Consider the following 15,298-nt stretch of genomic DNA (forward strand, 5'->3'; position numbering starts at 1 on the left):
ATTTCATAGAAGCAAACATGTCCCGCCTGTTACTTTTAATCCAATTTAATTTTGGTTTACATTTGAGACGTTGGGAGATGCTCGTTTCCTTAAGTAATACTGATGGCATTCTTATAAGTTTGTCGACTTGGAGCACCTCAGGACTTGGAGCCCCTCGGGAAAGCCCGTTCTGATGTGATGTTGTGATGTTCTGCTCTGATCTTATGTTCTGATCTGCAATTGAAACTCGCAGCATAGCCGTGACTTCCTCTTTCCTCCCACCAACACACAGCTTCTAGAAGAGGCCAACGGGTTCATACTCCAGATGACGGCTGAAGCAGGAAGTAGATGAACTCAGTCTAAGGCCCTGTCCCAATTCTCCCCCTTCCCCTAGATTTTGGCCCTAACCCTAGATTTTGCGCCTTCCCGCGAAGGGGTAGGGTGTCCCAATACTCAGGGGAGCAAGGGGGAGTGCCTATTTTCTCTTAAAATCAACCCTTGAATGCTAGCCAGCTCGGGAGCTGACTTGCAACTAAGGGCACTCAGAGCAAGTGTTCTTGTTAAGGGGAGAGAAATGGGACTGGGCCTTAGTCTTGCACTTGGGTGCAAGCTTTTTAAGGCAAGGTTATTTAGTGCACATTGGGGGTGGCTGGTGGCAAAGACCCCTTTGCCCTCATTGGCTGTGGTGTTTTAATACTCAAGCATTCTTGTACTTTTCACTATTGCAGATGCTGTTATTTATATTCATATTCTAAATGATATATTGTTGCAATCTAAATGGCTGCCATCATTATAGTCCTTTGCTGCACCGTACCTCCTCCAGCAGCTCTACCTGGCCAGCACTAGGACCATGTGGACACCTGATCAAACAGAGCCAAACCACACACGCCTCCATTTAGTGCTGCTTTATTGAAAGAGATCCCCCAGCAGGGGAAGTCAACCTGCCGTTACATTGAACCGTGGAACAGTGGACCTCCCAACACACGGCTCAGCCTGAAGAGTGTATATCCCTTTATAAAACATGCTGCGGGGGGGCGCCTCGTGAGCCCCCCCCAGACGGCCCCCTGCTGTCAGGCCCCCTCCATGACAGTGCTCGGACGTAGTGATGAGTGTCCCCAGCAGGTGGGGAGCCCCCCCGCACCCCTTATTGGACAACACGATGTGTGGGTGTGATGAGCCTATGTGATGAGTCTGGAGACGGTGGTTCTAGAGTTTAGTGGCAGATGGATGAGCAGAGCAGTGGGGGGGCTACTCTTCAGCAGTGTCCTTCTTGCTGGTCTCCTGTCCTTCGAAGACGGGGTACTTGCTCTGGACCTCGGCCCAGCTCATGCTGCCGTTGGCCAGGTCCCGGATTATGCCCGGCAGCTCGCTGACCTGGGGGTAGAGGAGAACAGGGTGGTTAGGGAAACATCATCTCATGATAACGCCACATACATCACCCTCCACTTCCAAGTCTTCCATTAGCAACCGCTAGCACCTTGAGTCGTATGGTCATAGCTATAGCATCTTTAGACCTCAGTCCTGAGAAACCTTCTAGTTTTAATATTATTTATTAATGGAGTAGAAAGTAACGTAGTGCAGGTTTAAAAACTCTTTAGGGTGGTAATGTAAGCAGTTAGTATAGGCGTTAGAGGAATGTCTATACCCTTCTGATAACAGCTGTTACTGGCAGGGTTTAGACCTTTTCTCTATCATCTCTCTGGGGTTCAAAGTTTCTCCATCAGTGCGGACATCCTCCGCTGAATCCACTGAGACACAAGAGGTGGTACCTGGGCCCTGATCTGGGTCATGGAGTCGCGGTCCCTCAGTGTGGCGGTGTGCGGCGTCTTGTTCACGGTGTCAAAGTCCACGGTGATGCCAAAGGCCACGCCGATCTCGTCGGTGCGGGCGTAGCGCCGGCCGATGGACCCGGAGGAGTCGTCCACCTTGTGGGACACGCCCTGTTTGGTCATGGCCTCCGCTGAGGACCAGGAGGAAGGGGGTTAGAGGCAACATGGCAGAGCTGAACAAAATACAGAGGGACACCAGGAGGACACTCACACAGCTCTTTGACGAAAGGAACAAACTCCTGGTTCTGGCTCAGGGGAAGGACGGAACATTTGTAGGGAGCCACCATTGCAGGGAAGCTGAAGAACTGCAGAGGAAGAGATCAAGTGCTGAGCTGCAGGCGTCACATCCAAGAGGATCATGAGAACCCCATGAAGTACCTCAGACCAAGAGCAAACCTCAATACTGAGGAACGCAACATGAAGTACTACAGACCCAGAGACTGAGGAAACCTCAATACTGAGGAACACAACAGACCTTTTGAGAACATGGAAAGCTTTGAAATGAATGATGCGTTTATGCCGTCTGGTTTCTAATGACCAATGGTCGTTTTTCAGACCCTTTTATCCAAAACGACTAAGAACTCCAGTGGAGATGATCTCCAGGTAGGTGGTGTGGACGAATGGAGACCCGTTGGTTTTGGCTCCAGGAGTAAACCGTACAATCCCCCAGAAGGCCTGTGTCTCACCGTCCTCTGCTCGTCCCCTTCCCGGATGTGGAAGGTGTGCTCCAGGATGGAGTACATGATCCTCCCGATGCCGAAGGATGGCTCGATCACGTTGGGGACCACCTCCTCCACTGCCAACACAAAGACCGCATTACTACAGTTACTAGTTACTACAGTTACTAGTTACTACAGTTACTAGGGTCCGCTAGCTGCGGCCAGCGCTGGGCTCCTGCTGCTCCTCCTCACCGTGCAGAGTCTTCTGGAACCTCTTCACGCTGACCATGTCCTTGGTCAGCCGGAACGACTTGCCCGCCGTCTCCACGGTGAACTCACTGCACACCAAACACATCCACATATTAATCACCAACGGCCATATATCATATGCAATCATCCATTAATACCATCACCATTCACTTTCACACCGGGGCCTATACATGCTTACTTACAGATCTCTCCCTTTTGTGAATACTTTATATGGGGAGGGGGGGGGCGGGGGGGATTCCTTCCATATTCACACAGTCATCCATACTTGACAGCTTTGATAGCTGCTATTTAAGAAGATATTAATACGTCTACCTTCATACCTAACTCAATGACGCAGAGGCTGGCTGTCCTGTAATCATTTCATTGTTCAGAATGCCAATGTATTTGTAACTGCAATTATGAGGTTGATATTACAATGGCTATCCCCTAGGGGGCGTCCACTGACATGTACACCATCAACAAACACCTGCAACAGTGCTCTGGAGGTCAGCTTGGAGTGGCAGCTCCTATGGACACTAATCACAGCTTCTATATGTATGAATATATGCTAGCCTTTACAGCCATCTCTAGGAACCACCTGGCCGGTTTGTCTGCGTAACCTCATGTAGGGCCGACCACTAGAACAATGAGCACCCACCCCGTCTCCGTAAGCAGCTTCTCCTGCTCCGAGATGACGTGTTCCTCACACGTGGACAGGTACTCCATGACCAGCTTGGCGTCTTTCTTGTAGGCCTTGCCGATGGCTCCTTTGTTTGGCTCAAACTGGACCACATTCACAACTTTGTGCGAGGGAGTCAAGGTGCGTGACACTCAACAGCATGGGGCTTAGTGTTATGAACCGGGGACCGGGTAGTCCAGGGGTTAGTGTTGGTGGACTCCAACCGAGAGTCCACGCTAGACGTCTCTTTGGGCAAAAGCGTTGGCTACATTACTAAACGGTAATAGGACACAATGACATGAGCGTGTGTTAAAGCGTAAAGAGAAGGAAGGATATGGGCTCTTTGAGGGGCTTCTCTGCCACCAGCGGGACCTTGGTCGCTTGGGCGTGGCACTTCAGGTCGAAACACGAGCGGTCGGCACACCCCACAATCTCAATCCATCCCTGCAAACAGGGAGAAGCCAAGCTTACTTCATCTGAACCCAACACTTGCACCAGAGGTGCTACTCTTTGATTGGTTGTTAAGAATCAAACATGGCAGAAGAGTTGCTCATGGTGTCAGGGTGTGTGAACGGCAGCTCCCTGCATTACTGTACTTCATCATCACTACTTCATCTAGGGCCACAAGGAGGTGACCAATGATAAACACCAACCAATGGGGTTTTGTATACTCTCCAATATTGATTATATGCTCTGTTGTCCTGCTGAACGACGGAACTTTAAACGTGAGTGAGAAGGAGGGAGAGCCAGGCGTCAAACATACGTAGGAGGTCTTGGTCTCTGCGTCCCAGCAGTCACAGGCGTAGTGGGCCATCTCGTTGTCCATGTGCTGGCGGAAACGCAGCTTGTCTTTGGCCACGCCCACTCGGGTCAGGTAGAGGTAGATTCTTCCGATGAAGTATCCCAGGACGGAGTTATTAATCACTCCCTGGAAAGAGAAGAGACGGCTTCAGACTCGAGCACTTCTTCTGATATCACTGTCTTTTAATTAATGCTCCCTTTTCTCTGCACTTCGTCAACCTTAGCTTTAATAAAGTGCTATGTATGGTGATCCTAATCATCTCCCAACACCAGAAGATGCCATGGATTAAAGTATTTGAACAGCCTGATAGCTACCTGCTCCACCGCGTCTCCCAGCCTCATGATGTGGGCGGACTGCCCGCTGGTCTGGGCCTTTGAGGAGTACAGCGTGATGTTCAGGTCGGCCACGTTGGAGAACTTGGGGTGGTCCTTCTCAGTGGGGTCCACAAAGTGCTCTATCTCGGCCATGGTGAACTCTCTGGGGGAGAGATGTCATTTGGAGCTGGTCAAGTTCAATACTTTAATCTGTAAACAAACCTACAACCAATCATAGCCAGTAGACCTGTACCATCTATGGTCGTCCACTAGATGGGGACCATGGAGCTGTACGTCCTCCGTACTCTCATGTCAGTAGAAGCTCTAGTAGAGCCCAGCAGGGAGGACCCACCTCACACGGATGAGCCCGGAGCGAGGGGAGATCTCATTCCTGAATGAGTTGCCGATCTGGGCTGCAGCGAAGGGCAGCTTTCCCTGGTTGAACTCCAGCAGGCGCTTGAAGTTCAGGAAGATTCCCTGAGCCGTTTCAGGCCGGAGATAGCTAAAGACGGTTGGAATTCAAATTAATTATTGTTACTTCCGTGATGGATGATACTTTGAGACATGTGCTGTGATGAGAACATGGGTCATTGGCCCATACCCTTGCATGTTCCCCCCAGGACCGATGGAGGTCTGGAACATCAGGTTGAAGGAGATGGGGGCGGTAAGGTCGTTGCCTGTGGTTGGTGACTTGACACTGTATTTAACAAAAAGTGCTGCCAGCTCTTCCTGAGTGAAGTTGTCCATCTAAAAAGGAATTAGAGAAAACATTTGCTCAATCACAAGGCTAGGACCAAGGTAAGCGCCAGCAGTACCAGTCTGTGGAAAGGTCCAGTCAGAAGGAGTGTGGGACTGACCTGGGTGACCACCTCCTCCATCTCTACCTTCTTCTCAGCAACACACTTCTTATCAGACTGCAGCTTCTGCAGGTGGGCTGGGGAACAAGGACAGGGCTTATGGTGGACGGGGGCGTTAAGGAATAAGCAGCTCGTGTTTCCCTTGTCCAGTGTCCAATTAGCCCGATTTGATGCAAAGAAATGGGACCAAGAGGGGAAGATGATCCACGATCTCTACACCTTATCTTCACACTCTTTAGTAAACCAATGACCATAAACCAAACCAATACGTTGTGTGAGACATACCTTTGAGAAGATGGTCCGCCCTGAAGCACTCGCCATTCTTCACATCCTTCACCATGTAGTCTGCAAATTTGTCCACATGCCCAGATGTTCTGAGAGATTAAAGACACATTTAGTTAATGGTTGACACTAAAATGGCTCTAGGGGGCAACCATTACAATGTACATCATCAATGAATAGATCATCAGTGTATCTGCAACCGGGCTATGGAAGGCAGCATGGAGTAGCAGCCCCCATGCATTGAATCGCAGATTCAATTTGTGCCCGTCAATCCAACCCTCCAGATCAGCACATCCAGCTGTCTCTAGGAACCACAGGGCACTGTGGGTCTGTAGTCTTCATCAGGGTCAACGTATGGTTAAGACACATAGGCCTGAGGCTAATTAACATGTTGAAAAGTCAAGGATTAGAGATCCTTTATACTTCTCAGCATTATTAAGTCTTCTGAAATAACCTGAGCAATGATGATGTGGACCAAAATGACTTTACGGTTGGTAACGGGGTAAAAGGTACCTATGAAATGCTTGAAGACATTTGACAGAATCAAAGTATTCTGAATTTCACAGAGGAAGAGACTGACCTTGCAGGTAACTTTTCACCTTGAGCTCTTTACCTGCCTGCAGTGGGGCAATTCTTTTGAGGGCACAAAGGCCACACGCCAGGGCATCAAGGCCATAAGTTAAAAAACATGATTTTGATTCACTTAAATAGACAAATCCATTTCTAAAAGCATTAACGCCTTTTTAATAAACACGTGTAACACTTCTAAAGAAATTGTTCATTGTTTTGCAGTTTTTATCTGCATCTTGAAGAGCCTTTTTGCGATAATTCTCCACTTCTTTTTCAAAAGGAAAAAGTTGAGTGAATTTGTTGAATTTTGTTAAAGATCCCATGGCATGCTACTTTATGGATGCTTTTATATAGCTGTTAGTGGGCCCCTACAAGTACTGTATGGGCCCCTAATACAGTACTTGAAGACGTTCAAGAAATTCAGCCATGGTGCAGAGTTACAGCCACTATGAGCCAGTCCCACAATGAGCTTTCCACAAACGTGCCGTTTTTAGAGGCGGGTCAAGGTGGAGGGTGGGGGTGTGGCCCTGAGCAGCCATGGTACCATGCGCTAGTGTTTACAGTGGATGTATCGCAATGGCGAGGCGCACACAGCTTGTGACCGTGTGCTATGAATATTCTAGAACACTCTGGGTGCTCCTGGATAGGGTTGGGCACCGGTTCCGTTAGTGCTGGGCGGTATACCAGTTCACACAGAATACCGGTGTGTATTTTCGTTATATGAATTTTTTTTATATACCGCCATACCGGTGTATTTGATTACACAACGTTCGGAACGCTGCGCGACACTGTTTCAGGCGGGACCCTTTTCAATGTTGCGCTTCTAAACACGCATGGTACGACTACAACTGCGACTTTCTTTATAGGTCCATGACCGATCCAACCATTTCTTCCTCAACTCTTCTTTCTTGGCCAAGATATGCAATGTTGACTTGTTATAGCCACAAATAGCACAGGCACAAACTCAATAATGTCTTCCCGTGGGCCGTCGCAAGCCAAGGTGGGCGAGGCCATGAATACTAATTCACCAACTGACGTCAGTTGGTGAGGCTGATTCAAGCTTTTATGTGTCTATTTTCTTTTATTTGCTAATGCATACAATCGAGGTAGAAGAACATTTTCACGTTCAGCATGCATATGTAAGTGCTAAACGGTTTCTCTGGGAATGAGACCTTTAAGTAGTGTAAGATTTCCCTTTTCTAGGCTTAATATATGTTTATATCAAATCTATTATTATAGTAGTTGATATTATTGACAGGTATTTCAATTATGGCCCCCATTGCACTCCTGACCATCCCTGGCAGGAGGGATCTCCCACTCTGCGTTCTTTCTCAAGATTTCTCTTGCCCTCTTGGGGGCTAGGGCGAGGGGGTTGTCAAAAATATATGGCCATGTTAAGCCCTTTGAGACTGTACCTGTGATTAAGGGTTATACAAATACAATTGAATCCAATGGTCAGGTGTGTTGTTTACACTCTGAGCCAGTCCCATTCTCAACCTGGTGTGACATCTGAGCCCCAGAGGTTACAGGTGTTCACAGGGAACCTACTTGAGCACAGACTCTGGGGTCAGCATGGTGCAGTCGATCTCCAGGATCTGCTCCTCCTGGATGAAGTGCTGTCTCCACACCTGCAGGATGTTGTTCTTCAGGGCACACCCCACAGGGCCAAAGTCGTACAGGCCGCTCACGCCTGGAGGGAATCACACTCGTTTAAGGAACACAAATATTCACCTGGCACACACACACTTTTATCCTAGGTCCCTGTATCTGAACAGTACCTTCAGATACAGGCGGGGGAGGGCCCCTGTATCTGAACAGTATCTTCAGGTATAAGCGTATCACCACGTCACCAGGTGGTAAAACCAGTGTTTCCCACAGGATTTTTGGAGACTATGGTGGGGGGCTCGTGATCCTAGGGGGTCTGGGGGCATGCACCCCCGAGAGAAATTTTTTAATAGATTTAATTTAAATGCACTTAACTTTTTTAGTAAGATACTCAGATGAGAACCAGAAGATGGTGTTTGGTACGCACTCCACACGTAGCGTTGTTTTAATAACATCTGGGGCCGTATTCACAAAGCTTTGTATCTTACCGCTAGGAGTGCTCCTAACTAGTGGTGGATTCCATGATTTGTTTGAATGAATCAGTTTGCGTCGGTCAGTTCGCCAAGAAGGAGCGCTTCATGTTCGGAATCGGGATGTTGTTGCCAGCCTGGTTCTCGTGACTTCTCAGTCCTCGAGTCTTCACCGCTAAACACAGTCAGCGCGGCTCAGCGACTAGTGGGTGGAGCTGGGAGTCGAGTCTCGGCGAACGAAAGATACGAACGAGACAAACTGAAACGGGGAATCAGGTCGGTTCGTTCATGTTAAAGAGTCGTTCGTTCAAACTGATTGAGATTTTGGGTGGCCTCAAGTTCACAGTGATTTACCAGAGTTAGAATAACTGCTGCAAGTGTCCAGTGGAAGCCAGGGTCCGGAGTGATCGATACGTGCTGCAATAACTGGAGCACTAATTCAATTAGGCTCGGCCAACTTTTAGCAAATGCGGTCCGAGGACCTCGGTTGGTTTTTCAAGACCTTATACAATGGGATGAATGAACAAAATAAAAGTAAAATGACAAATGTTGAGTGAACCACTTTCACTCAAACCATGGTCCATCATCAGGAATCATCCCCAAACCATCCTAAACGCAGTACTGGCGCACTCTCCACTTAATCAGTCCACACTGTACACTGGGGAATGAAATGTATGGATAGAATCACAAAATCCAATAGTGGGGGTTGCACTATGAGCGCACATTACAGTGCGCTTATCATTTGTTTTTGAACAACGGAGCCACTTTTCGGAAAAAAACTAGTTTCTTTTTCTCCGGCTTCGTTTGCCTTTTCTTTTCAGGTGGCGGAACACCACAGTTGACAAGATACACACATAGTTTTGTTTTGATGACCTGACGGTTAGTTACGCAAAAGTACGGTAGGGTCACAAGTGACGTTACGCATACCTAGGCCTGTCGCAATAAGCAATAAATCAATTAATCGCACAATAAATTAAAATGACGATAATTTTGCCTTATGGTAGTGTGGGGTTTAAGCCGGACGGCATTAGCCGCGGCAGCTACGTAAGCATCGTGATCTCATAGCAGCCCGACACAGTTTAGCCTGCTAATAAATCCAAGGAAAAAGAAGAACGTGCACAATGAACAAAGAGCAACAATGTAGGACGTCCAAGAAGGACGGCAAACTTTAGTGTGACATTTTCTTCGATAAACTAAGCTTTCACCATTGTCCAGAAATACCTCATGGGTAATGCGTTTGTTTGTTATTATCCCTCTGTCGCACGAAAGTGACGATTCTGTCGACCAATCAACGGGCGGCGTGTGTAGCTCAAACTTGCTGGCACCCTTTCAGGCATCTCAGTACCCAAATGGAGGAGTAATGCAAGATGAGTACGGCTCAATACGGCTCAGTCTGGGTCACGGCCACTTTTGGCGGTGGAAACGCGACCCGTGCCGCACCATTGCAGACTGAACCGACCCGCACCCTCCGGTGGAAATGCGCCATTACTAAATGCTGCCCACAGATTAGAATGCGGACACTGGGGATCGCACCCAGTACCCGGGAGTTGAACACTGCATCAACTCCATTCTCCTGTCCCGCCATCGGGGCATCTTCATAAAATAACTGCCCTACGACTGGTCAACCAGAGGCCCTCACCTCCATAGATGGCAAAGGCCTGGTCGTAGAAGAACCGCCTCTTCAAGGTGTCCTCCATCTTTGTTCGGTCCACAATGTCATCTTTGGGCTCTAGGGACAGTTCCTGAAAAGAGAAAAATTATATACAGAATTAGACTGTAGGTCACCATGATGTGCCATTCTTCTGTTAAAGGAGAAATTGATTGAAGCTGACCTTAGCTTCAAGAGTTCTCTTCCTTGCTTTCAGCTCGGCTACAGCTTTGGTGACGTCTACGTCGGGCAGGCCGTCCTGCTTCATTTGGCGCACAAGTTCCCCCTACGACACAGACAGGCCAACGGAAACATTGAGTCAGAACCAAGGAGGAAACAGTCCAGTAGTGGTCTTTTGGTTGAGCTATTTGTCAAAGAAAATGTTACTTTGAGCCACTGGAACATTTAGAGTGGTTTGTTTATCATTGGTAGCACTGCATAATCTAGAGTTTCCTAACCCCACCCTTCCTATACACATGTGGAGATGAGCAGTGTGCTGAAACGTGGCAGACTGAGGCTGCTGCATGAAGCCCAGGCTAACGTTAGCCGTGCAGCTTCGCCTGACAGCTATACCTTAATACCTTTAGCATGTATCTAAACCTTTAACATATACCTTTAGCATATGAATATAGCTATACCTTTAGCATGTACCTATACCTTTAGCATGTACCTTTAATATATACCCTTAGCATATGAATATAACTATACCTTTAGCATGTACACATACCTTATATACCTTTATGTACCTATACATATAGCATACCTTTACTGAACAAACACCACAGATTATTTGATTAATCAGATCTCAAGATGTTCCATAATTAGATAAATATTATTAGTATATCAATTCTATTAATACCTGCTCCTTTACTGCCAGCCTCAGCGGGGCCAGAATCTCCTCCATCGCACTGTCCATGTTGAGTCCTCCGGAGAGCCGCAGACTGCGGGACTTCTTCTGGGTCTGAGAGGAGCAGACCGGCACGGAGAGCGGCCTGGAGGTGGTCAGGAGACGGACCGGGAGGGACAGCGGCCTGGTGGGGGTCAGGAGGCGGACCGGCAGAGAGAGCGGCCTGGTGGGGAGCAGGAGGCGGACCTTCGGCACCAGAAAGACGGTGGAGAGCTCAGTGCTGGTCCGCAGCAGGGCTGATGTTGCGATACGACGCATGGACCACGGTAAAAGGAGAGGAAAAGAATGATGAAATTTCTGGATACAAGTAAATGACCTGCGCAGTGCCGGAAGGCACTTTCGACAGAGCGCTGATTGCTCAATGCCATGGGATCATATGGGTTGACCTGAATACACAGATTCGACAAATCAAAAATGATTGACTCAATATAATAAAATATAATTAACTCACCTTAATAAATATTGATCATAATCATGTACCACAGACGGCATATGAAATAGCCTTGCAATTCTGCACAATAATCGGAACCGTATTTGAGAAGATCACCGATGGCACCGATGTTCCACCAGTGGGCAGCAGAGCTCCTCTTTACCAAGCAGCTTCACAATAACTTGAACACGTGTGGATATGTATGATCAGCACCCTTTCTTTATCAATAACTCTATTTTTAGGACCTTTTAGGACCTTTTTCAACCATGAAGATACAACCCTGAAATAGCAAGAAACCTACACAATTGATCAATTGTATGTTCTCAATATCTACATATTAGAAACGAGATAGTGAAAGTCTTAAACATTTTTCTATTTTTAGGTGTATTTGTAGTCATTTTAGTGCAAAACAAATTGATAAGACACATTACACATTACACACACACACACACGGTCAGGTTCCCAGCGGGGCCAGTCATGCCAGCAGCAATGTGAGACGGCTCGTCAGGTGGTGAGAGGAGATGGTGAAGTGCTCAGGAACACAGAGCCGTGTGTTGTGGAGGTGTCACCTATCAATCAGCTTCATTACCACCGCCGAGAGCCTGACCTAAACTACACACTCATCTTGTGGACAATGGACCTGTAGAATTATAGCCCTGATGGCCAGAATACGTTTTAATATAATCTGAGCGTTTGGGGTAATATATGGCCCACTGGGATGTCATATCTCAGCAATTTATTCATCATTAATCAATGTATTCGCGACACATCAACCTCTGTTTATGTTATTGTATTATTATTATTATTATTATTATTATTATTATTATCACCTAGTCCTTTTTCATCCTATTAATGAATATAATGGCAACAACAAAACCACTCCGGTGTGAAAGTTTCTGTTTCCTTGAGGAATGTTCAGGTTTTTTGTTAATTGTTTTCCTAAGAAATCAGGATAACTAGTCGATACGATATGATACATGCTGCATCCACCCAGTGGTCCACCAGGAGGAGGAGGCTGAGGGGGTCTGAAGCGGGGGGAGACCACCACAACAACACAGACCACCACAACAACACGCTGCTATAGACCACCACAACAACACAGACCACCACAATAACACAGACCATCACTACAACACAGACCACCACAACAACAAAGACCACCACAACAACACAGACCACCACAACAACACAGACCACCACAACAACACAGACCACCACAACAACGCAGACCACCACAACAACACAGACCACCACAACAACATGCTGCTATAGACTGACACAACACAGACCACCACAACAACATAGACTATCACTACAACACAGACCACCACAACAACAAAGACCACCACAACAACACAGACCACCACAACAACACAGACCATCACTACAACACAGACCACCACAACAATACAGACCACCACAACCACATGCTGCTATAGACCAACACAGACCACCACAACAACACGCTGCTATAGACCACCACAACAACACAGACCACCACAACAATACAACAACATGCTATAGCATGCTGAACATATTTCAGAATCTTTGACACATTTTCAAATATTGAAACTGGAGTAGTACCTAGTGTATGGAAGTCAGCATATGTCACTCCTTTATTAAAGGGTGGAGACCGATCAAATCCAAATAATTATAGGCCAATATCTAAGCTATCTGTTTTAGCCAAGGTTTTAGAAGGGCTTATAAGTGACCAGTTGAAATAATTTTTAGCAACAAATAACATCTTAAATTATTTTCAGTCAGGTTTTCTTAAAAAAAAGACAGAACTGTCACTGAATGTGTTAAATTATTTCATAAGTGCTATTGATTCTAAAGAATATTGTGCTGCGCTATTCTTAGATATGTCAAAGGCATTTCACATGGTTGACCACTCTTTCCTGTCTCGGTCTCTATTGGTGGATATTGGAATGTCTTTAAAAGCTGTCAAATGGTTTAGCAACTACTTGAAGGGCTGAACACAAAGTGTTCAGGTTGATGGTGTGTCCTCAAACTCCTTACTTATACAAAATGGTGTCCCCCAGGGGTCCATTTTGGGTCCCATTTTATTTACTATTTATATAAATGACAAAGTGTCAAAATGTAAAAAAAAGCAAAGTGTCATTTTTATGCGGATGACACCGTTTTGTATTGCTCTGCCTCATCCTTAGCAAGTGCCACAGAAGAACTACAATCTGCTTTTTACACTATTCAGGAGAACCTCCACAAATTGAAACTTGTCAAAATCAAGGAACACGGATGATGTTTGTCAGATTGTTACACTAGATAAGAGAGTAATTGAATGAGTTCCAGTCTACAAATATCTTGGTTTCCTCTTAGAAGAAAATTTGTCCTTCAATCATATTGAGTGTCTAACAAAAAAACGTAGGTTTTTATTATAGAAACAAATGCTGCTTCACTTTTTGTGTCAGAAAAAGTCTTATCCAAGCAACATTTCTGTCAATACTGGATTATGGTGATATTTTATACATGCATGCAAATCAATCTTCTCTGAAAATGCTGGATTCAGTATACCATGCAGCACTAAGATTTGTAACTAATTCTGGTTTTCGTACTCATCACTGTAGCTTGTATGAACGTAGTTTTTTTTTTGTGCCCTTTTGCACAATTGTAGGTTGGAGCATTGGTATATTTTTCTTTATAAGGCCACATTGTGTGAACTGCCATCTTATGTATGTTCTCTCCGGACTCCTTAAGTCACCACCAGGAATTTTAATCTTCGATCATATGGGCAAATCACTCGGTGAGAGTGCCTTTAAAGTTTTTACACCCTCATCCTGACATAAACAGCAGAGTCATCTTAAATTAAACTGCATTTCAAAAATGAAAGTTTAAAACTAGGATAAAGGACTATTAGTTAGAATATGAGTACTTAATATACATGTGCTAATATTGAACGTTGCTGGTGATCATGTTGAGAGTATGTTAAATTGCCAATTGTCTTTTTTATGTTTTTTAATGTATATTTTATATGGAACTATATGCTGCTGTCTTGGTCAAGAAGGGGTCATCCCTATGTTCCCCTGGTCCTATGTTCCCTGGGTCCTATGTTCCCCGCTTTGTATGTGACCGGGAAACATAGGACCCTTTTTTTTTTTTAAAGGGTCCTATGTTCCCCACTTTTCCCAAAAAGGGTCCTATGTTCCCCGCTTTGTATGTGATGGGATCATAGGACTCTTTTGCAAAAAAAGGGTCCTTTGTTCCCCAAGAGGTGAACATAGGACCCGGGGAACATAGGATCCTTTTTTAAAAAAAAGGGTCCTATGTTCCCCGCTCTGTTATTTTTTCCACCATCAGTGCTGATTGCCATCAGTTACAAGCCGTTTGACCTGCATATCCAAATAGGCCTAGATGAGCAGAGATTAGGCTGTAAATTGGCTTTTGTTTTTGTCACATTTGGACAGTTTAAATAAACGAAACAAAATAAACAATAAATACTAATAATAAATACACTAAATTCTAATAAATAAATAAATACACTAAATACTAATAATAAATAAACTAATGGCCCTATCTTGCACCCAGCGCAATTGACTTTCTACACCGACGTATCGTTGCTAGTTTCACACATATGAAAGATTGTTCATATGTGTGAAACTGCATAGAAATAGCATGATAGCATGTGATAGCAGATAGCGTGTGGATTGTGGAAACATTTTTTTTCCATATGGGGTAAGATAAGATACAAGATACAACAATTTACAGCCTAATCTCTCCTCATCATATTTGGATATGCGTGTCACGTGGCCTGTAATCTACCGTAACAAAATGCTGAATTAAATCAGTGAAGGCTTATGTCATGCAATTCGGCAATTATGGTGGAAAAAATAAGCCCTTTCTAAATATTATTAGGACCCGTTAAGGAATTGCGGGGAACACAGTACCCTTTTCAGAAAAAGGGTCCTATGTTCTAACCTGACTCCGCCAGATGGATTGATTCGCATTTGCTCAGCATATCCATCTGGGAACCTTCCGTTGGAGAACTTTTGGGAAGGAGCGA

General features: G+C 45.7%; 1 protein-coding gene and 1 non-coding gene across 2 annotated transcripts; both read right to left on the reverse strand.

Moving 5' to 3' along the window:
- Window positions 1–875: 875 nt before the first annotated feature.
- LOC311366414 (glycine--tRNA ligase-like) lies at window positions 876–11,139 on the reverse strand. Its single transcript, XM_084485204.1, has 17 exons — window positions 10,803–11,139; window positions 10,128–10,229; window positions 9,935–10,037; window positions 7,769–7,910; window positions 5,654–5,742; window positions 5,369–5,445; window positions 5,113–5,258; window positions 4,864–5,013; window positions 4,512–4,674; window positions 4,159–4,323; window positions 3,731–3,839; window positions 3,375–3,519; window positions 2,720–2,805; window positions 2,495–2,604; window positions 2,020–2,113; window positions 1,749–1,939; window positions 876–1,353 (listed from the first exon to the last, which is right to left on the reverse strand). Exons 1-17 carry the CDS (start codon window positions 11,106–11,108, stop codon window positions 1,228–1,230), a joined length of 2,304 nt encoding a protein of 767 aa, XP_084341330.1. The 5' UTR covers window positions 11,109–11,139; the 3' UTR covers window positions 876–1,227.
- LOC311367239 (small nucleolar RNA SNORA84) lies at window positions 5,836–5,970 on the reverse strand. The gene has a single exon (XR_014639709.1). It is a non-coding gene; the product is annotated as a small nucleolar RNA SNORA84 (small nucleolar RNA).
- Window positions 11,140–15,298: the final 4,159 nt, after the last annotated feature.

The sequence above is a fragment of the Micromesistius poutassou genome (assembly GCF_964030765.1).
Source record: "Micromesistius poutassou genome assembly, chromosome: 21".
Classification (NCBI taxonomy): Eukaryota; Metazoa; Chordata; class Actinopteri; order Gadiformes; family Gadidae; genus Micromesistius; species Micromesistius poutassou.